At 44.0% G+C, this 22,552-nt stretch overlaps 1 protein-coding gene across 4 annotated transcripts in view; it reads right to left on the bottom strand.

Moving 5' to 3' along the window:
• Positions 1–970: 970 nt before the first annotated feature.
• Positions 971–22,552, bottom strand: part of NT5C1B (5'-nucleotidase, cytosolic IB) — a 53,154-nt gene continuing 31,572 nt past the window's right edge. For all 4 annotated transcript variants that reach the window (XM_020967449.2, XM_078149220.1, XM_020967451.2 and 1 more), the window contains 4 exons: positions 20,582–20,711; positions 14,570–14,692; positions 6,133–6,317; positions 971–1,611 (listed from right to left, as the gene is read on the bottom strand). In XM_020967449.2, coding sequence (XP_020823108.1) covers positions 1,258–1,611; positions 6,133–6,317; positions 14,570–14,692; positions 20,582–20,711 — 792 coding nt within the window. In that variant the 3' untranslated portion in view covers positions 971–1,257. The remainder of the gene's footprint in view (positions 1,612–6,132; positions 6,318–14,569; positions 14,693–20,581; positions 20,712–22,552) is intronic.

Genomic DNA, 22,552 nt, shown 5'->3' with positions numbered 1-22,552 from the left:
ATCTGCTCTCCTGCGGTCCAGGGTACACAATCATTTCTGCATTTGGACAGGTCAGAATGTCCCCAGGGTGTCCCTCATGCTTTAGGGGCCAGAATCTGGTCCAGGTTTGTACCCAGCTGCCTCCCTCAGTGTCGTTTCCATTTAGAAAGAGGGATTTATGAGGAGGTCAGTGAAGAGATGGACCATATGCTGACTCAGCCTTCTCCCGGGATGTCTCCCATCCCTGGAATGCTCCCTTCACTTACTTCCATCTCCTGGAATCCCCAGCTTCCTTTGCTCTCGGCTCAACAGCCACCTACCTACTCATGCCTGTATTTGGAACTATGCTATCGCCCCCCAAATTATTAGACTATGTGTACCCCAGCAGTACCACTCCCTGTACCCAAAGAGACTGAAGATGAAGCACCCATGTGTGCAGAAGTGTTTATAGTAGCTTTTTCTGTAGTCCTTGTTGTTTGTCTTTCTTTGAAGAGGACCAATGACATCACGGGGCGATGTCTTGACTTGTTTGTGAATTGGATTTCAGTGACGCAGAGTTGCACAAAGTGGCCAGCTGCACTGTCTCTTCCAGAGTCATTGAAGTCTGGGGGCAGGGCAAAAGTCAGAATGACTGGGGGTGGCCCGGGATGTGGTGGGGGACCTTGGTGTCATCCATGTCTGACCAAGCTGTGAACTCTCCGCAGCGCCTGCTTCAGCCGCCTTCGTGGCCATTGGAACAAACTGTTCTCATCCACCCGTTCTGCCAGGGGAGGGCTGCGTGTCTAGGTTTCAAGGGTGGTCTCAGCCTAATGGAACATTAGTACAGATTTTCATTGATTGCACAAATGTTGTGTGGGTACATAGATTATATGTAACAGCAGAATAGGAAACTATTCAAATGTAACTCAATAGTCCAACCAAGGATATGATTCATGAGTATGTGTATGAATAAATGAAACTATCACTGCAACATCTTTTCAAAAAGGCTGGGTCTTGGAATTGAGCCGTCTGCTTTTTTATTCAATAGGTAAAACACCACATACCTCATTCACCACATTTTCTCTCTCTCTCTGTCTTCCTCTCTGTCTCTGTCTGTCTCTGTCTTTCTTCTCCCCCTCTCTCCCCCATCCCTGTCACTCTCTGTCCCTGCCACACCCCTGCTCCTTTCTCCCCTCCCTCCTTCTTCTCCCCATTCCTCTCTCTTCCTACTTCCTTCCCTCTGATGGTGACTAAACTAGACAAGCTTGCCCTAGGGCCCCATGATTAGTGCTCTATATTTTATTTCTTCTCCCCTTCCTGACTTAGGCTACCTCTGAGGGGGCTGGGGAAGGGTACACTGGCTATGATGGTTCCAGACTTCTGTACTTCCTTGATGTGGAACATGTTGTCATCAAAGAAGATGTGGGGCCGTATTTTCACCAAGATGGGCCCCTTGGGAACCCCTGCCAGGAAGAGAGCCTCATCGATCTCGAGGCCCCAGGCATGCAGTGTCTTGAGCACACGGGCCCCTGAGCTGGCGGCGCTCCTGGCGGTGATGAGGTAGGTCCTGATGGGGCAGAGCAGCCTCTCATTCTTGGCATAAAACTTCTTTTGCAGCCGCCCTAAGTCTTCTAGGAATTGTTTCAAGGGACCCTGGGAATTGAACGGACAGTAATGATGAAGGGTATTTGGAAGAACTCAGGGAAGTCCTAGATGCTATACACAAATCTTAGACCTGGTTTTTGTTCATGGGTTACATACGCAGGGCTCACGGTAGCCTGCTGGATCTTTCTGTGCCTTGATTTCCCCCATATCTCCTTCTTCATATGGTGATGAGAAAAAGGATATATCAGAAGCTCAGAACCACTAACCTTTGTGGACATGGCCTCCAGATCCCATAGTCCCCTGTGAGAGATGAATGTTGCCTCTTCCTTTGTGACTCCTTCCCTCCCACTTGTGATGTATAGACCCCAGAGCCTGGCTTTCCAGGCTGTCTCCTTTCTGGCTCTAATCTTGTCTCCCCTTCACATAGTTTGCATTTCAGGTACACGGACTCCTCTCTATCTCTCCTTCCTTTCCTGTGCTCCCCCTGATCCTTCATGTCTGAAGTAGACCTCCCCATCAGGATTTTGTGCCTAAGACTTGAGGCAACTTCCAGCCCAGCCCAGCCCAGCAAATGAATCCTCACCCAGGGATGCAGAAGAAGACGAGTCCTTGCATGGGCACAGAGTGTATCTGGCCAGACTGCCCAGGGAATAAGACTTGCTCCCTTGGAGCTGGGTCCTCTGGTTGGAAAGGTCAATTTGGATGCACAGGAGCCCTTGCATAAGAAGGGGTCACCTGGGGAGATGGGCGGAGATGACTCTTGATATCTGGTGGCTGCCTGCAGAGGGGTGACTACACGGCTCTTTATCGTCTTTCTGAGCACTGCAGACATGTCACCTGGGTGTGTGTGCAGACCGCCAGGGGGCTTCTCGAAGTGATTCTTATAGGCACAGAGCCTACTGGTAGAAGCAAGGCTGCCATGGTACCTAGCATGGTGCCTACAGTATTCACCATTATGTGGGAAGCGGAGCCAAAGATGAGGGGGTCTTGGAGAAGAATGGAGGCTTTCAGAAAGATGATAAAGAGCTGTGTAGTTGCCCCTCTGCAGGACAGACCCGGGAACAATAGAGGGGCCTGGAAAGAGACCAGTGGATGCTTGTGGTCAGGTGGAGAAGACATGGCAGGGGAAGGCTTCCTAACAATTAGAGGTGGGCAGCAGTGGAGTGGGCTGCTTCAGCGGACAGGTTCTCCCCTGTTGTGGATCATTAAACAGGTCCGGAAGAACCCCTTGTCAGTTAGGTGAGAGTGCAGATCCCTTTCAGGGGTGGCTTGGACAAGATGGCAGTTGTGGTCCCTTCTTACTTTAACATGCTTTCATTTTCAGCTTCTTTTTAAGAGCCTGGAAGCAAGAAGGCCAACTCTATTGGAATAATGTAGACTAGAGTGCCTGAGAGTCTGGCACAAAGTTTGATCTGTGAGAGTGGAGGGAAGGGAACAGATGAGGGATAGTATGGAGGCAGATTTTGCAGACTTATGATACAGAATGCCAAAGGAGAGGAAGAAGCCTGGAATGGCAAGGTGGCAATGCCCTTCACAACACAGGGAAGTTGGGACAGATTGGTTTAGGTAAAAAGATGATGTGTTGCATTTGATGTTGAGTTTTAGATGCTGGCAGGACATCCTAGTACAATCAGCTGGAAATATGGGACTAGAATTCTTATGAGGAGTAAGAGTAAGATGTATGGATTTGGGAGGTGATAGTTAAAGCCACGAAGTTGGGGAGATAATGAAGGTATGGAGGGTAGAAGGAGAAAAGTACCCAGAACAATGTTGGGGGAGGACACCCACATTTAATGGGGAGTGGGAGCTGGAGGATGTTTCAGCAAAGGAGATTGAGGTGAAGTGTCAAAAGAAGTGAGAAAGTCCAGGTAGAGGGGGTGATCAGCAGTGTAAGAAGTCATTGAGGTGAATGGGAATTCATATTGAGAAAAGACTAGCAATGTTGGAATCATTATTAACCTTTAAGAGAGGAATTTCAATAGAGGGGAAGGGTCGGTAACCATATGGCAAAGGAGGGAAAGGGAGTGGCTATTGAGGAAGTCATGACAGCAGGAGAAGATCATGTTTTCTGAAGTTTGGCAATGAAAGAACAGCAAGGAAGGCAGGGCCGAGTGATAGCTTGCTGTTTACCCGAAGGGCAGGAAAGCTGAATAAAGGATAGGGTGGATAGTAAAAGAGATATTTTCCTGGAGGTGGGATGGGATTAGATTGGGAGCCCAAGAAAAGGTGTTATACTTGATTAGCAGAAGTGCCACCTTATCCTGAGTACATAGATCAATGTAGAGGAGAATAGGTTTAGGTGGGGGGAGAGAAAAGCAGAGACTCCTGAGAAATGACCTCTAGTGCCTTTGGCAGAACCTTGTGGATGGGGCAGGATCCAGACTCGTGGAGGAAATGCCTATGCCCTCACGGTCCCTGAAGTGTCGAGCCAGGAGCCTGCTTGAGCTTCCCTCAGTGGGCTCAGCCTCTGAGAATCCTGGGTTAACTTCCTCATCCAGATGAGGATTTGGAACAGCATCCTTAGATGTAAAGTGAAACTTGGTCTTCAAGGAACTCACAGTTACTATGAAGAGATGACCTCGTGACATCACAAGACAGCAAGGAGGGCCTATAGGCAAAAGCACACAGGATAAACTGGCAGAGATAGGCCAACATCTGCATCAACTGAGGGGACGTCTACTCGATAAAATTCCAGATGTAGACGAGCAGGAGTCTCGTAGAACAGCCTACACATATGAGATTGAGGAGGACAGCAGCATGGACCGAGGGAGATAAAAACGGTGTGTTTTTATCTGTACTTGTTTTCAAACAAATATTGACTTTCCAATATATGCCTACTTCTTCCCTTCCCAGAAAGCCATTTCTTGAAACGGAGAAAGAAATAAAGGAAGGGGAAAAGAAAGAGAGACAGAGAGAGAGACAGAGACAGAGATGAGGAGATGAGAGAAAAGAGCAGAGAGAGAGAGACAGAGACAGAGATGAGGAGACAGAGAGAGGAGAGAGACAGAGAGAGATGAGGAGACAGAGAGATAGGAGAGAGAGACAGTGATAGAGATGAGGAGATGAGAGAAAAGAGCAGAGAGAGACAGAGACAGAGATGAGGAGACACAGAGAGACAGAGATGAGACAGAGAGAGAGAGGAGAGAGAGATAGAGATGAGGAGACAGTGATACAGAGAGAGGAGAGAAACAGAGAGAGAGAGATGAGGAAACAGAGAGAGGAGGGGGGAGAGAGAGAGAGAGAGAGAGAGAGAGAGAGAGAAAGAGAGAGAGAGAGAGAGAGAGAGAGAGAGAGAGAGAGAGAGAGAGAGAGAGAGAGAGAGAGAGAGAGAGAGAAACTCGTTTAGCAGAACTACCAGCTCATTACCCGGTCCCAGTGTTTTATTCCCGGTCCACAGGACTCTTGCTGCTGTCTCTCTGGAGGGCCCACGTGTGGGCTCTGTGATGTTGCACGGTTCCTTCCTGTTTTGTGTTGCCGTTGCCATTGTTGCTGCTGTTCTTCTTCCATTTCCATGGCCATGGGCACTGTGTGTATTGTTGTCTTGGTTCCATTTACTTCGCTTTTTATCAGTTCATATGAGGTTCTCGATGCTTCTCTGGATTCTTCATAGTCATCCTTCCTTACATTTTAGTAATATTTTCATTGCCTTCACAGACCACAATGGATTTATCCATTTTCCAACAGATGGCCATCTACTTTCTTTCCAGTTGTTTTATGCTACTGTAAATATTTTGATCTCTATAGAATCTTTATTTCTGTCTTTCCCTTCTTGAAGTAAAAGCCTAGCACTGGGATTTCTAAATCAAAGGGTATGGATATTTTAGTCACTTTCTTTTGCTGTATCTTGTTATAATTGATCATTGAAAAAATGTAAAAGGGATTTGTAAAAATAAAGTTTAAAATAAAACCAGTTGTAAGTAACATTAAGATATAGTAAAGTAAGAAATACTTTTTTACAGATGATAAAAGTGAATGAAGAAGAAGAAAAGTTTTGGAGGTCCTTCTGTTCACACTCTATACAGGTCAGTTGAAGGAACTTGGTGTGTTGAAGCTGGAGAAGAACAGCATTAGAAGGACCTCTGCAAAATCTCCTCTGGTTTAAAAGGCTTTCACGTGGAAGGGGGCCCAGACTTATTCTGTGTCTTCAGAAGAAAGCACTAGAAGCAAAGAGGGGCCATCACTAGGGGACAGATGGATGCTGGACATCAGGTTAACCTTCTTAATGGGTTGACCCAAAAGGCAGTGGTTCTCCTTCTCTGGAGGCCTTCAAGCAAAACCGAGCTGAACAGCTCAGTGACCTCTTCTCCAGAATGCTACAGAGAGGACTCTTTTCAAGGTACATGTTGGCCTTGAGGGTCACAGAGCTTCCTCTTAAAATGCTGGAATTGTGTAATTTTATCAGAATTGAAAAGGAGGTATCAGGGAGAATCTCCAGCATGACCCATGAACAGGGATGTGGTCTAATTGAGTCACTTCCCCTACCAGCAAAATGAAGGGTTAGGATTAGATTGATTCATGGGGTCTCCTCCCACTGACATTTGGTGTCTAGGAAAGACTTTTTCACCTTACCTGGGCAAGAGGCTTGTCCTTACTAAATGGGTCTTGCTGAGAAGTCTTGTCTGGTCCTGTTGCATTGATGTTCTGGTCAAAGTCATCAGAGAAAAGGAGAGCATCCCCATCAAAGGCCACTCGGAGTTGTGTATCTGAGAATGGCAAGTCTTTATTCCCCAGGTACATTGTAGCTGCAGCAATCCCTGTAAACACATAGCACGGCTCTGTTAGCACCATCGCAGTGCCCCTGGAACCTCTGCCCCCCTCCTTTGTTTAAACTCTTTTTTAGTTATGCAACTAATATACGTCAACAAATATGGACATTTTCCTATACAAAGAATAAGCAAAAAAGAGGGTCATACATGAAATTTTGGTTAAAGTACCACCCATAATTTAAAAACATTTATCAAATTTAACATAACATTGCCTTGCTTTCATATGCCCAGCTTCTGTGAGCAAGTGTGTAAATTTTTCATTCGCAGTCTTTCCTTCTCTTTTCACATCTTGCACCATCCATCCCCTGCTCCCAAATGGAACAAGCATTAATTAAATACTTATCCTGTGACAGGCCCTGTGCTAAGTGCCATAGATACAAAGAAAAGTAAAAATACCCCCTGCTCTCGAGGGGCTCCCAATCTGATGGAGAAGAAACATGTAAATAACCAGGTACAAATAAGATTTATTCAAAGCAGGTGGGAGATAATTTCAAAGGAAGAGGCTGTTCCCTAGAAAACTGGGCAAGTTTCCTGGAAGAGGTGGTCTTTGAGCTGAATCTTAAAAGAAGCCAGAGAAGTAGAGACAGACAGGAAAGGAAAGAACATTTCAGTCCTGGGAGATGGGAGGTGGAGGGTCCTGTGTGGAAAACAGCCCATAAGCTAGTGCTGACAGAGAGGGCAGAGTGAATGAAAGGGAGTCAGGTGAAAGAAGCCTGCAAAGGTAGGAAGAAGACAAGCTATAAAGGACTTTAAAGGCCAAAGGATTTTATATTTCATCCTGGAGGTATTAGAGATGGGTAAAATAGTTGAACTAGAACAAATATGGATGATGTGACCAGGATGATATGGAGGAAATCCTTGCTGGTGACTATAGAATTGTAAGTGTACCAGTTATCTGAAGGAATGAAAGACACCAAAGGCGTGGAAACCCATCTCAAGTCTTATTGATACAGAGAAAGGTGTCTTTCTGGAAACTGTACCATGTAACACAGTAGCAAAGATGTTCCAGATCTATTGCCAGATCTGTTGCAAAAATTGTTTCCTGAGGCATAGAAGAAAATTTGAGTACACTTGAACCAAATGCATTTGAACTGGACATGTGATTCCTGATGTGGTGTGTTGTGAATTTCCATTTCAAAAGTTATTCTTTTAAATTATGTAAAAGAACTTGCTAAAATGCAAAAGGACACAAATAACTCAGTCTACTTCTTATAGACTTGAAAAGTGAAAAAATCCTTAGATATTAGCATCAGCAGAAATAAAGTGACTAAGCTAGTCAAAACCAATATTCATCTGAACAGATTGATGCTAGGCTCACAGTGCTTCCCAGAATAATAAAAAAAAAATCGCTAACCTTCTTAAGTAGAATACTTAAAATATAGTAATTTTCAGTTTTGCAGTTATCAATGAAAAGTACATTTGATGCTTATTGATTAAATTTTTCTGAAGTAAAACAAAACAAAACAAAAACTTGTTGATTTTAATAAACAAATAGAGAGAGGAAGAGGAATACACCAGAGTTTGGTGGGGAGGTGAAGAGGTAGGGGAAATTATTTCACATAATCGGAGTATACAAGTAGGCATCTGTAGAAAGGAGGAAGGGGTTGGGGGGCAGAGACAGACACTTGAACCTCAGTCTCATCTGGACTGGTCAAAAGAGAGAAGAACACCCTGCCCATATACATAAACATAAATAAGTACAGAAATACATTGCACTAGGGGGCAGAGCCAAGATGGCAGAGTGAAAGGAATGACTTGCTTGAGCTCTCCTCCAAACCCCTCCACATACTCATAAAAATGGCTCTAGACAAATTCTGAAGCAGCAGAACCCACAAAAAGACAGAGTGAAACAAATTTACAGCCCAAGACAACCTGGATGATTGATCAGAAAGGTGTATCATGCTGTGCTGGGAGAGCAGCTCAGCAAGGCATGGGCGTGCGGGCCGCAGCATGGGCGAGCAGGCCGCAGTGTGGGTGAGCGCAGGCCACAGTGAACCTGGAGCAGGCCTCAGAGGAGTGAATCTTGGGCAGCTGTGGAGGTTTCCAGACTCCTCAATCCACCAATACCAAAGAGAGCTTAGAAGGTCAGTGGGAAAAGTCTGTTTCTGTCGGTTCTGAGAAAGGAAGGTGGGGTCTCAGCTCCATTCCCCGAGTGTGGCCCTGGGGGGGGGCAGCTGCTTCCCCTAGCTTCCAGCCCACAGACTGAGGGGGAATCCAGTGGCTGATCAGAGAAGGATTGCAGGGATCTCTTTGCCAGTGCTGAGGCAGGAATCTCTTGCTTTGCCCATGTTTGGATCTGGGCCACAGTTCTGGGCAGCGGTGCTGAGGTGAGGAGGGGTGCAGGCTTGGTGGAGCTTGTAGTGGCTGGGGAGAGAAACCCCTCCTCACAGTTACAGGACAGAAAGGAGTACTTCTAGTCAAAGGCCAGGAAAGGAGTAAACACTTCACCCCTTATCATACCACCTTGGAAGAACTGAAAATTTACAGGTCCCTACAAGTATCTCTGAAAACAGCTGTACAAACCCCTGAAGCTTGGGACAGTACATTCTCCACATTGGAAGCAGATTCATACCTTAACAAAGAGTTTAAAACTCAAGTAATTGGCCAGGATCATGAGCAAGCAGTGCAAAAAGAGTCAGACTATATTATCTTACTTTGGTGAAAAAGAAGATCAAAATATACAACCAGAAGAAGACAACAAAGTCAAAGCTCCTACATCCAAAGCCTCCAAGAAAAATATGAATCAGTCCCAGGCCTTGGAAGAGCTCAAAAGGGATTTTGAGAAGCAAGTAAGGGAAGTAGAGGAAAAACTGAGAGTGATGGAAGAAAATCATGAAAAAAAGTCAACAGCTTGCTAAAGGAGAACCCAAAAAATACTGAAGAAAATAACATCTTAAAATATAGCCTAACCCAAATGGCAAAAGAGGTCCAAAAAGCCAATGAGGAGAAGAATGCCCTAAAAAGCAAAATTGGCCAAATGGAAAAGGAAGTCCAAAAGCTTACTGAAGAAAATACTTCCTTAAAAATTAGAATAGAGCAATTGGAAGATAGTGACTTTATGAGAAATCATGACACAGTAGAACAAATCCAAAAGAATGAAAAATTAGAAAACAATGTGAAATATCTCATTGGAAAAACAACTGACCTGGAAAATAGATCCAGGAGAGAGAATTTAAAAATTATTGGACTATCTGAAAGCCATGATCAAAAAAAGAGCCTAGACATCATCTTTCAAGAAATTATCAAGGAAAACTGCCCTGAGATATTAGAACCAGAGGGCAAAATAGAAATTGAAAGAATCCACAGATCTCCTCCTGAAAGAGATCCCCAAAGGAAAACTCCTAGGAATATTATAGCCAAATTCCAGAGTTCCCAGGTCAAGGAGAAAATATTACAAGCTGCCAGAAGGAAACAGTTCAAGTACTGTGGAAACACAATCAGGATAACACAAGATTTAGCAGCTTCTACATTAAAGGACTGCAGGGCATGGAATATAATATTCCAGAGGGCAAAGGAGATAGGATTACAACCAAGAATCACCTACCCAGCAAAACTGAGTATAATCCTTCAGGGGAAAAAATGGTCATTCAGTGAAATAGAGGACTTTCAAGCATTCTTGATGAAAAGACCAGAGCTGAATAGAAAATTTGACTTTCAAATACAGGACTCAGTGGAACATGAAGAGGTAAACAGGAAAGAGAAATCATAAGAGACTTATTAAGATTGAACTGTTTATATTTCTGCATGGAAAGATGATATTTATAACTCATGAGACCTTTGTCAGTATTAGGGTAGTTGGAGGAAGAAAAATATATGTATGTGTAGATAGATAGATGGATAGATAGAGTGCACACGGTGAGCTGAAGATTAAGGGGTCATATCTGGAGAATAAAATTAAGGGATGAGAGAGGATTATACTCAGAGAAGAAGAAAGGGAGAGGTAGAATGGGGTAAATTATCTCACAAAAAAATAGAAAAGAAAAGTCTCTTACAGTAGAGGGGAAAACGGGGGAAGGTGAGAGGGAATGAGTGAATCTTATTCTCATAGGATTTGGCTTAAGGAGGGAATAACATACACATTCAATTGGGTATGGAAATCTGTCTTACCCTACAGAAAAATAGGGGGAGAAGGGGACAAGAGAGCAGGGGGTTGATAGAGAGGAGGGAAGATTGGGAAAGAGGGTAATCAGAAGTAAATACTTCTGAGGAGGGACAGGGTCAAAAGAAAGAATAGAATAAATGGGAGGGCAGGATAGGATTAAGGGAAATAGAGTTAGTTTTTCACAACATGTCTACTATGGAAGTGTTTTGCATAACTGCACATGTACAACCTATATGGAGTTGCTTGCCTTTTCAATGAGGGTGGTTGGGGAGGGAGGAAGAGAGAAAATTTGAAACCTAAAGTTTTAAAAACATGTGTTTAAAAATGTTTTCACATGCTACTGGGAAATAAGAAATATAGGAAATGGGATACAGAAGTTTATCGTGCCCTACAGGAAAATAGAAGGGGAAGGGGATAAGAGAAGGGGAGAGAGATAGAAGAGAGGACAGACTAGGGGAAGGGATATTCAGAATGCATGCCGTCTCGGGGTGGGGGGAGAGGCGAGATGGGGTGAAAATTTGGAACTCAAAATCTTGTGAAAGTGAATGTTGAAAACTAAAAATAAATAAATTTATATTAAAAAAAAAGAAAGAAATATATTGCACTCGACAGGAAGCTAGAAGGGAGGAAGATAAAGGGGTGGGTGGAGGAAGCAATTAGTCCTAAGCAAAGAAAACTCTAAGGGTGTACAAAAATATTTATAGCTCTTTTAAAGTGGAAAAGAATGGAACTCTGAAGCAGTGCTTATAAACTGGGGAATGGATGCACAAGTTGTGGTATATAAATGTGATTGGATACTATTGTACTAAACTCTTATCAATGTAATGAACAACTGGGATTCCAGATGTGATGCCCACCCTCTGATAAGAAAGGTGAAGATTCATAATGAGACAAATATATTTTTTAGATGTGGCCAGTGTGGAAAGTTGTTTTGATTGTCTATAAATGTTTATAATAGATTTTGTTTTTCTTAATTGGGGTAAGGAGGGGACAGTTAGAGTGGGAGAATGAGAAGGCAGATTTTTGGTTGACTATAACAAATAAAATATTATACAATTAAAAAAAAATCTTGCTAAATTGGAAGACATAAATCATTGGCAGCTTTGGAGAGAACAGTTTTTTTGAGCAATTATGCCAGAAGCCAGACTTTATACCCCACACCTATCAGATTTGCTAATATGACAGAAAAGGAAAGTGACAAATGTCAAAGGGAATGTGAGGAAATTGAGACACTAATGCACTGTTGGTGGAGTTGTAAACTGATTCAGCCATTCCGTAGAGTCATTTAGAACTGTTTTATAAAACCATACATACTCTTTGACCCAGTAATACCACTACTAATTCTGTATCTCAAAAAGACAAAAAAACAAAAAGGAAAAGGACTATATGTACAAAAATATTTATAACAGCTCTTTTAATGGTGGCAAAGAATTGGTAATTGAGAGGATGTCCATAAATTGGGGAATGACTGAACAAGTTGTTACATATGATTGTGATAGAATATTATTGTGCTATAAGAAATGATGAACAGGATGCCCTCAGAAAAATCTGTTACATTAACTGATGCGAAGTGAAGTGAGCAGAACCAGGAGAACATTGCACACAGTAACAGTGATATTGTACAACAATCAGCGGTGAATGACTTAGCTGTTCTCAGCAATATATTTGATCCAAGACAATTCTGAAGGACTTGTGAAGAAAAATACTATCCATCTCTAGAGAAGGAAATGATGGAATTTGAATTTATATCAAAGCATACTTTTTAAGCTTTCTTTCTTTTTCTTTTTTTAAACTGTTTTCTTTCACAGCATGACTAATATTCAAATATTTTCCATGACAATACATTTATATTCTATATCAAATTGCTCACTGTCTCAGGTAGAGAGGAAAGAAAAGAAAGAAGGAGAGAATTTGGAACTCAAAATTACAAAATATATATTGTTAGAATTGTTTTTATATGAAATTGGGGAAAATAAAATATTAAGCATGAAAAAGAAAGAAATTTTTATGTATTTATTTATTTATTTATGGTCAGGCAATTAGGGTTAAGTGAGTTGCCCAGAGTCACACAGCTAGTAAATGTTATGCATCTGAGGCCAGATTTGAACTCAGGTCCTCCTGACTCCAGGGCCAGTGCTCTATCCACTGGGCCCCCTAGCTGCCCCAAGAAAATTATTTAGGCGTCTTAACGACCAGAATAAAAAGGAGGAAGAGGAACAGGAGGAGGAAAAGAAGGAGGGGGAGGGGAGGAGGAAGAGAATAAGGAGGAAGAGGAGAGGGAAAGGGGAAGAGGAGGGAGAAAGGGAAAGAGGAGAAGGAAAGGGAGGGGGAGAAAGAGGAGGGGGAGGAGGAGGAGGACAAGAAGCAGCAGCCAGGTTTTAGTGAATTAAGAGGATGAGAGGAAAGGAAATGGAGATCGCATTTGTAGATGACCTTCTCAAGTACTTTAGCCCTGAAAGGGAGGAAAGGTATTGGACCATAGAGCCCAAGGCTAGACATGTCAAGTCAGAGTTTTTTGAGGATTGCTGAGATGTGAACATATGTGTAAGGAGTAGGAAGTGGCCGGAGACAGGGAGAAATGAAATCACTGAAGGTGAGTAAAAGAGTGAAGATGGTAGTGGAGCAATCTGCAAGAGAGGACAGGGTGGAACGGGATCACTTGTGCATGTAGAGGGGTTTGCCCTGGTAAATATGTATGAGACGGGGATGAAGGAAGAGACAGTGAGAAATGGTAAAAAAAAAAAAAAAACAAAACCTGATGCTACTTGACGTGGGTCCGACAGGGATTAATAAACCACGCACCTGAATATATAGGTGGTAGAGTAATGAAGGGGAGAGGTAAGAGACTTGTGAAAAGAGTTAACAAGATAAGAAAGGATTGGATTTTGGTTCAGGTTGTTCATTATTGCAGAGTGTTGGAGGCACATGGGACTCCTCCAAGTTTGCAAGGAACAAATTTGAAATACCTCATTGGTCCTTGTACTTGTCTGTCACACTGCACAATCTCACCAAGTTGGCTAGTTGGATCCATTGTACTCAAGGGATCAGGGGTCATTGCATTAATTCTCTAATCCATGTACAATGAATTCGTTGAATTACATGATCCCTGAGGTCTCTTCCAGCTCTAAGTCCTAAGATCCATCTGTCAGCAACAGGGATTAGAGATTAATGGGCTGAAGTGATCAGGGATGACTTGAAGAAGGAAGAGGTCTTTGGCCCCATTATGGTCATGGGTATTGAACTTTTTGGTATTCACTTCCCTCTCCTTTTCTTCCCCCAAACATTGAACTCCTTGAGGGTCAGGAAGTATTACTTTTCATCGCAGTATAGGGCCTTGTATGTCCTATAAATCTTGAAAAATTGAATTGAATGGAAGTAGGATTGATAAAGGTTGGGGAAAAGGTGTGGAAAAAGGCAGGAACAAGGAAGGAAGGCTAGAAAACCACAAGCCCAGCAATGATGGGTAGACTAGCCTGGATGAAGCAAAGCTTTCCTATTAAGAATCGAATGTAGAACATTAGCCTGGAAATGGGGATTGGAGTCAGATTACAGAGAACCTTGAATGGCAGCCTGAGGAGTTTGGACTTTATCTCATGGATGACAGGGAGTCACTAAAGGTGGAGCTGCATCAATCATATCTTAAGTTGTTCCTTCTTGGAATGAGTGTTTTTTCCTTTGGGAGAGAGGTGGGTGAAACAGAGTTTGATTTACAGATGAGTGATTGCATGTTGGGGTAGATTGTGGGGAGTCATTTAGGGGTAGGGCTTATGGGGTGCAAGCACTGACCCAGTGGAGAGGCCCCTGAGTCCTGGGTGTCAGCTGGAAGCTAGCCTGGCCACTTAGCCAAAAAAAGGACAAATAACTCAGCAAGGTGGTACAGTTTGGTGTGGAGAAGAGAGGCAACCACAGGGCCAGGAGGAGTTGTGTTCTCCTTGCCCCTGATGTGGACTGACTGTCTGACCCTGGGCAAGTCACAGCCTCTTCACCATCTCCCAAGACTGTTAGTTGCAGAGAAAATGCCAACCTGCAATGGGGGAGGAAGTTATTTCACCTGGGATGCTTACATTCCAATGAAATTATAGGTTTAGTATACGTCTAGCTCTACCGACTATTAAAGAAAACAACAACAGATCCCTACCTTCTTCTATGGCTTCTTGTACCTTGTCAGAATCTGCAGAAAGATATAAGTTTGTAAGATATGCCTTTAGATAGCCGATAGGGCTTTCTCCACCAGTCAGGCAGAAGCGGTCAATTAATAAGCCTATGAACAGACAAGAGAACCACTGTTAGAACCACATCCAGCCAATATGTTAGCAACATCACCTGTTGGAAGCACTGCTTATACTTGGGCTCTATGATTTAAAGATTCATTTTGCAGAGGATTTTTGTGGGCTTGTCATAATAAGTAGTTCAAAGATTTCATAGATCCACAGTGTTTTAGATCTAGAAGGGGGTGGGTCAGAGGTCATTTAGTCATAAAAACCACGGTATATTCTGGCTGTGAACTGAGGCTGCATTTTGTTCCACTGCTGCCTCATCAGCATAAAGATGGTAAATTAAATCCATAGGAACTGATGAGATCACCAAGTGAAGTGGTGTAGAGGGAGAAGATGGCCCAGTACAGAGCCCTGTGGGACACTCACTATATATTAGCTCATTTGATCTTACAAATGTTGGAATTTAAAGCTGGAAGATAAGTTAGAGGTCCACTTCCCCCTCTCCTTTTTTGGTTAAACAAGAAAATAAATTGTGGTTCAGAAAGATCAAATGTTTTAGCTCCTTCACCTTCCTTCACAACAAATCTTCAGTGACTCCCAATTGCCTGTAGTCAAATGCAAGCTCTTCAGCCTAACAACCTTCAGAGACATCCACAATTTGACTTCCCACCTATCTTTTCAGGCTTATTTTATGTCATTCCTTTTCACAGACTATCCACTCCAATCAGACTAGCCAGCTAGTCATGTTCCAATCACACTTTATCTCTCATTCCTTGCCTTTGCACAAGTGCTCTCTCCAATGCAAACAATGCATTCTTCCTTTGAATACCTAGTTTCCTTCAAAATCAGTTCAGCTGCCAACCCTTCATGAGATCTTTCCTGATGTCCTATCTTCTCTTCTCCCTCTCTCCTCACTCCTTCTTTCACTCCTTCTCTCCATCCCTATGTCTCTTTTTGTCTTGCTGTCTGTTCCTCCCTCTTTCTCCCTCTCAAAAATACTTGTGTCTTACTTGTCTCTGTGTTGTAATTTCCCCTTTCCCACCCTGATAGAATAAAATTCGGTGGGGGCATGGCCTCTTTTGTTCTCTCTTGTCAGAACCCAGCATGGTGCCATATATATAGCAAGTGCTTAAAATTTGTTGAATTGGGTTAGATTAGCATTATGATTTAGAGAAGAGAGGTTCTATTATTCCCATTTTTAAGTTGAATACTAAAGTTCAAAAAGAGAAATGATTTATCCATAGTCAGCTTTAGTGGAAGAATGGGACTCCAATAATGATGAAAAAGTCTTAAATGACTTGCCCACGATCCCAGAGCTACTAGGGTCAGTGGCTGGCTTTGAACTGGAGTCTTCATGCCTCAAAGAGGAGTGTTTGTTCTAGCTAATCTGCCTGCACCTGTCTCCTGACTCACAGCGCCACTCCAGGCACTCTATAGGATCTAGACAACTCCTGAGTGTCTGATGGTTTGATTTGAGAAATGCAGAACCAGGCAGCATTAAAGCTGGAAGAACTTCCTGCTTTCTCTCCATTTCCCTGTTAGTGAAATGCATTTCTGTCCCCAGTTGTTCTCAAGTCCAAGGAGGTTATGACTTGCTGAGGTCACACAGGGAGCTGCAGACCCAGCTTTTGAAACCAGATATTTTCGCTCCTGTTCAGTGACTTTTCCACTAGTCATCTTTCTTACAGCTTCCTCCCCTCTGTTTCCTGGTGGGCGGGGAGCCAGACACCAGCCTCCCGGCTGCTCCCTGCTCACGCCTATCTCACTCACTCTCTCAGTGCATCTTCTCTGGCCAGGCCTTGGCCTAGGATGCTCTCTCTTCTCATTTCTATCCTCTTAGCTTCCCTGGCTTTCTCCAAGTCTCAGCTTCAGTCTCACCTCTGCCAGAAGCCTGTCCCATACCCCATGACCCTAGTGCCTTCCTCTGAGACGATCCTCAATATTTCCTGCCTCTAGATTACTTGTACATCGTGTTCCCATGTTATCTCCCCCATTAGACTGTGAGCTCCTTGAGAACACAGACTATTATTTACTGTTTTTGCTTTTCTTTGTATTCCCAACATTCACTAGAGTGCCTGGCACATAGTAGGTGCTTAATAAATGTTAGTTGCCTATTCAAATTAACAAGACAAAATTGACTTCACAGAACCCTAGAATGTCCTGCACAACATACCATTTGTTCAGACACTGCTTGAAGACCTCCGAAGAAAGGAACACCACCTCATCCGAGAGCACATTCCACTTTTGGACAGTTTTCATTATTAAGAAATTGTTTCTCCTTAGAGGCATCTGGTGGCACAGTGGTTAGAGCACTGGGCCTGGAATCAGGAAGACCTGAGTTCAGATCTGGCCTCAGACACTTACTAGCTGTGTGACCCTGGGTAAGTCACTGAACCTGTGACTGCCTCAGTTTCCTCAACTTTAAAATGGGAATAAAAATAACACCTATCTCCCGAGGGTTCTGTAAGGATTAGAGAATATTAAAGAAAAAAAAAACTCTTAGCACAATGCCCAGCACATAGTAGGTGATTTGTAAATGCTTATTATCTTCCCTTCTCCTCTCCTGCTCCTCCCCACAGCATGTTCTTAATGTGTCTCTTTGCAATTGGACCTGCCTTACTTCCAAATGACTAAGCTCAGAAAACTATGAAGCATCAACCTCTTTCTTCCCGAATCCTTTTGGTGTGAAATTCATTACTGGCCATTGGAGTCTACCAATCCACTAAAGGTGGGAACACAGAAACACTCGCACAGACAGACACAGAGAGACACGCATAGACAAAGATACACGTAGACATAGATAGACACATGTAGACACAGACCAACACACAGATACTCACACATAGGCATAATGAGACACAGATATACAGACACATGCAGAAACACTCACACAGACACATAGACATATACATACACACATAGACACATATAGACACACAGACACAGATAAACAGATAAAAACATATACAAACACACAGACATAGATATGCAGACACACACCCAGGCCTACTCACACACACACAGACACAGATACACACTCTATGGTCAGTTCACTCAGGTAACTTGTTTGCTGGCCCATTTAAACTTCATGCACTGATGAAATTCATTCTATCAAGGACCTCCCAAAATAAGTAAAGTAGGATTTATTTTTTTTAAGTCAGTAGGAAACCAACAAAAATCTTTGTGACTCTCAATGTCAATCCGAGCCGTCCCATACAAAATGGTGCCTTGCTGTGTGGAAAGGACACAGGCCCGATATCTCCTCAAGGACTGGCTCTCCCACATGTAAATTGTGTGACCTGGGGATGACCATTAAACCAATCTGAGCCCTCTTCCTATGAAGAATAGAAGTAACTTCTGACTTGCATTCCTTCAGTAGTTGTGATGAGGTCGAATCACTTAGTGGATGTGAAAGCGCTTTGTGGTCTGGAAAAGGATTCTCCATATTTGCAGCCCCAAAGGCCAGTGCTGAAGTCTGGAATGTGTTATTTCTTGTTCTTTACTCTTATCGGCAGAGTCAGTATTGTTATATCTCGTCTCCAAAGTACCCAGCACGGACCTTGCTCGTAGCAAGTTTCTTGGGTGTTATTTATTGAGTAACTGTCGAAGGGATTCCTGCACCAGGACTACATCCCTGGTACGCCCTCAGAGGGGCATCCGCAAAGGGAATGCTAGTGGCTGTCCGTGTGCCCATAGAGCACGTGTGGCCAGGGCACCTTGCGTCTCTGATCCTGCTGGTGTCCTCGGATCACACTTCTCACTGTTGGGCGTCACATCTCTGCCGATCATCTTGGCTGGTTTCTGGCTGTGTGGGGGATCTGCTGAGTCGCTTCTTGCTGCCATCTGATGGCCAAGCCAGTCCATCTGCTGCTTTCTGCTATCCCCTGCTGGTTAACCTCTCCCACACTAGAAGGGCTAAAGCCATTGCAGTTTGTAGCCAGCCGAGGAGCCAACAAATGTGTGCTGAAGCCCTCAGGCAAGGACTAAGTTTGCTCTTTAGCAGCTTTTCTTTCGATGTTTCTTGGTATCCCTGGACCCAACCATCTGACCCGGGATTAGGAAATCACTTTAATTCTTGTCTCATCCCTGGCTCTCAGCCTGCATCCTCTCAAATCCTTTTGGATACTTTACTCAAGAAAACCACCAGGGAGCCATGGATGTGTAAGGTAAGGAGGCTCCTCTCAGTTTCTCATTATGTACACATGCCCTTGGATTAGTTTGGCTCCTGGGGGTAAGATCAGAAGGGCAACATGAATCTGGCAGGACTGTACGTGTAGAACCTTCATTCCAATTCCAAATTCCTTGCTTTATTAGGCATCCCTTCCAGCAGCACCTTCCTGTATCAAGGAACACTTCCTAATAATTAAAGCCATGCAAAAGTGGAAGGGACTCCCTCTGTACACAGCAGCTTCTCTGTCCCAGAGGAATGACCATTTGTCTGGTGTATGATAGGGGAAGGGCTTGTCCTGGCACGTCAGACTTCTCCAGTCTGCTTTCATCCCTTCTCTTGTTCTTCCAGTGGGATTCAGTGAATTTGGCTGACTACTTACAGTCTTATGGAAGGATCATGACACTATGTAGAATTTATTGACAGGGGTGACCAGAATTATGGGAGACTGGACCCCATGCCCTATGAAGATCCACTGGAGAAACCACAAATGCTTCCTCTAGAGGAGATTCAGGGGAGGGAGATATGCAAGCTGTCTTCAAGAGTTTGAAGGGCTGTCAGGTGGAAGAAGTGGCAGAGCACTCTTTCTGCTTGGCTTCAAAGGGAGAGATGAAGAAGAAGGAGTAGAAGCTTCTCAGAGTTCAATTTGGGCTTTTGACATAAGGAAACACTTCCTAACAGGGAAGGCTGTGCTGAAGGTGCACTGAGCTGCCTCAGTAGGTCATGGACTGCCATCACCAGAGGTCTGGACAACTACTCAGTGGGGACATGGCACAGGGGCTTTCTACTTAGGAATGAGGGTCAGCAAGTAGCCTTGGAGTTTTCATTCCCACACTATAGCTCTTAGGTTTGCAATTTTGATTGGGCACAAGTACAGAGGTGACAAGAGTTTTTTGTTTGTTTTTCCTTTTTATCAAAGAAAACATATGGTAGAGTGACTTATACTCAATTTTGGGCATTAGATGGAGTCAAAAAGAGGGTGTTAGCATCATTCCCTAGTCTTTCCCAAAGCAGAAAGACTCAGGGCCATTTCTTTGATCCTTCAAAACATTCTTTAAACTCAAAGATGACTTCAGTGGAATTTAATCAATAGAATGTTCATCTAAGATGAGGGTATGAGGCTGTGTGTTCATGTGTGTGTTCATGTGTGTGCGTGTGTGGGGGTTAGGACACAGGAGGAGAAAGAAAAGACAGGTTCAGTAGTGTTTCTTTCCCTACAGGAAGCTGGATAACCATTGGCCAGTCATACTTTAGAAGAGATCTGAGTTGTGGGGAGGGGTTGGACTAGGTGACCTTTGAGGTCACTCCCAAGTCTGAGATTCTAAAGTTCTTGGTGGTAAGGGTAGGAAAAGCGAGGTGAACCTTCTTAAATATTTAACACGTTTAGCTTGTTTTACTGGTGAATGAATTGTTTGATCATAGAAAGAATGCCTCCTGATTGACAGTGCCTTGATGTCAAGTTCCTAAGTTTAGAACAAAACAAAACAAAACAGAAAACAGAACTATACTGCAGACCCTGGGATTAAGACCCTGAAATTCACACTTGACAAGTTAAGTCCAGAGCTTTGGGCCAAGCCCTCTTGCTGCAGTTGGAAACACACATGGTGGCTCTTGTTCTGACATCTGCAAATAAACACTTACCGTGCAGCCCGTGTGTCTGCATCAAAGGGGCTGCGCTCAGGCAAGTCGGGGGCAGCAGAGCCCCCAGCCCCCCAGCCCGGGCCACAGACACATCCTCCACACGGTGTTTATTTGACTTACTTACCGTGGTGATTGATGCTGCTTATGAGCCTCACCCCCACGTGGGCGTGGTTATTAGTCACCAGCACAATATCAAACAGGTCCTGTTCATTGGGATAAAGACTGCGCAGTCTGGCATTGACATTCTGCAAAGCCTGCAGGTTACAAACATCGAGGTGCATGTGTCAGCCTGGTAGGCCCAGAGAGTAGCCACCGAAAGGGAAGGGGAACAGTGGGCCCATCTCCCTGGCCAGACCTGCTTCTTGGATTCCTAGGCCACCTCTTGAAGCCAAGAGAAAAAGCACAAACAGGTGGGAACCATTTGCTTTTGTGGAAGAGAGGGTGGCTGGGATTGGGCCCATGACTGCACCAGCGGAAAGCCCCTCCCTCCAACGATGTTGTCTGGAGGTCCTGAGAAGCACTGAGCCAGAATGAGTAAGAGCTGAGATGACCTCTGGGGCAGGTAGCTGGGGTACAGTGGGAAAAAACATCCATGGGATTGAGAGGTAGAGGGGAATCTGGTCCTGTGTCTACCACTAAAAGCTACCCCTAGGAGCTTAGGCAAGGAACTTTGCAGAGTGAATGGGGTGTCCCCAGGAGAGCACTGGGTGTGGGGTCACAGCAGGCCTGAACTTCAATCTTGACTCTAGCACACGAGTTACAGAATTAGACCTCAATTGTTTTCCTCAAGCTGGTATGTGGACAGCAGCCTCCTTCATGACCTACTTGACAAGGGCTCATCTCAGACCTGCCCAAAGTATTCCTGGGGAGCAATGCCTTCTGAGACAAACAATCCCTTTCACTTTAGGGCAGCTCTAACCGTAGGCTCAATGTGAAGCCTACAATGGCCTCTCCACAATGACTCTCTGTTGGTAAGTTTTGCCTTCTAGGCCCAAGTAGAAACAAGTCTAAAGTGTCTTCAGGCTTCCCAATACTTGCACAGAGCTATTACGTCCTTCCTAAGTTTACCCATGTCTGCAGGCTAAACATCTCCAATTGATTCAGCATGTTCTAATATCGAATGACATTTAAGGCCCTTATAGCTGCTAAATGGTACAGTGGAGGGAAGGGCCAGGCCTGTAGCCAAGAAGAAGAGTTAACAATAATTTGACCCCAGGCTACTCAGTTTCACTGAAACTATTTTCTTATATGTAAAATGGGGAGAGTAATAGCACCTACTTCACAGGGTGAGGTATGTGAGGATCAGATGAGATGATTGATACAAAGCGTTCTGCAAACCTTGAAGTCCTGCACAGATGCTAATCATCATCCCTGTCATCACACCGCTGCCACCACCACCATCATCATCATCACTATCCTCCTCCTCATCTTCCTCATTACCATCATCATCGCTACACTCATCCACATCACCATAATCATCTTCATCATCCCCATCATCCCCACCACCACCATCATCATCATCACTATCCTCCTCCTCCTCTTCATCTTTACCACCACCATCACTATCTTCATCCCCATCCCCATCATCCCCATCATCATCATCATCACTATCCTCCTCCTCATCTTCCTCATTACCATCATCATCGCTACACTCATCCACATCACCATAATCATCTTCATCATCCCCATCATCCCCATCACCACCATCATCATCATTCTCATCACCACCACCATCACCACTATCATCATCTTCCTCATCTTCCTCATTACCACCATCATCACTATCCTCATCCACATCACCATCATCCTCTTCATCCTCACCACCACCACCACTACCATCTTAGTTGCATTCCACTAGACTCTCCCTACATACTAATTTTGTTCCTAAAATGTGGCACCTAGAACTTAATGCTATATTCTAGACAAGGTCTGCACAGAGCAGAGGACAATTCACTTCTGACCTTCCCAGCTCTGGACATCATTTTTCTCTCAGTAGACCTACAGTGATAGTAGCCTCTTGGGTTACCATGTTCCATTGTGGATTTGTGTTAAAGGTGTAGTGCATTAAAAGCCTGAGACCTTTGTTGTTCTTAGG

The sequence above is a fragment of the Phascolarctos cinereus genome, unplaced genomic scaffold (genome assembly GCF_003287225.1).
Source record: "Phascolarctos cinereus isolate Bilbo 61053 unplaced genomic scaffold, phaCin_HiC Scaffold_2;HRSCAF=192, whole genome shotgun sequence".
Classification (NCBI taxonomy): Eukaryota; Metazoa; Chordata; class Mammalia; order Diprotodontia; family Phascolarctidae; genus Phascolarctos; species Phascolarctos cinereus.
Note: the sequence above shows the minus strand (reverse complement) of the source record. Positions and strands in the feature narration are given on the sequence as shown.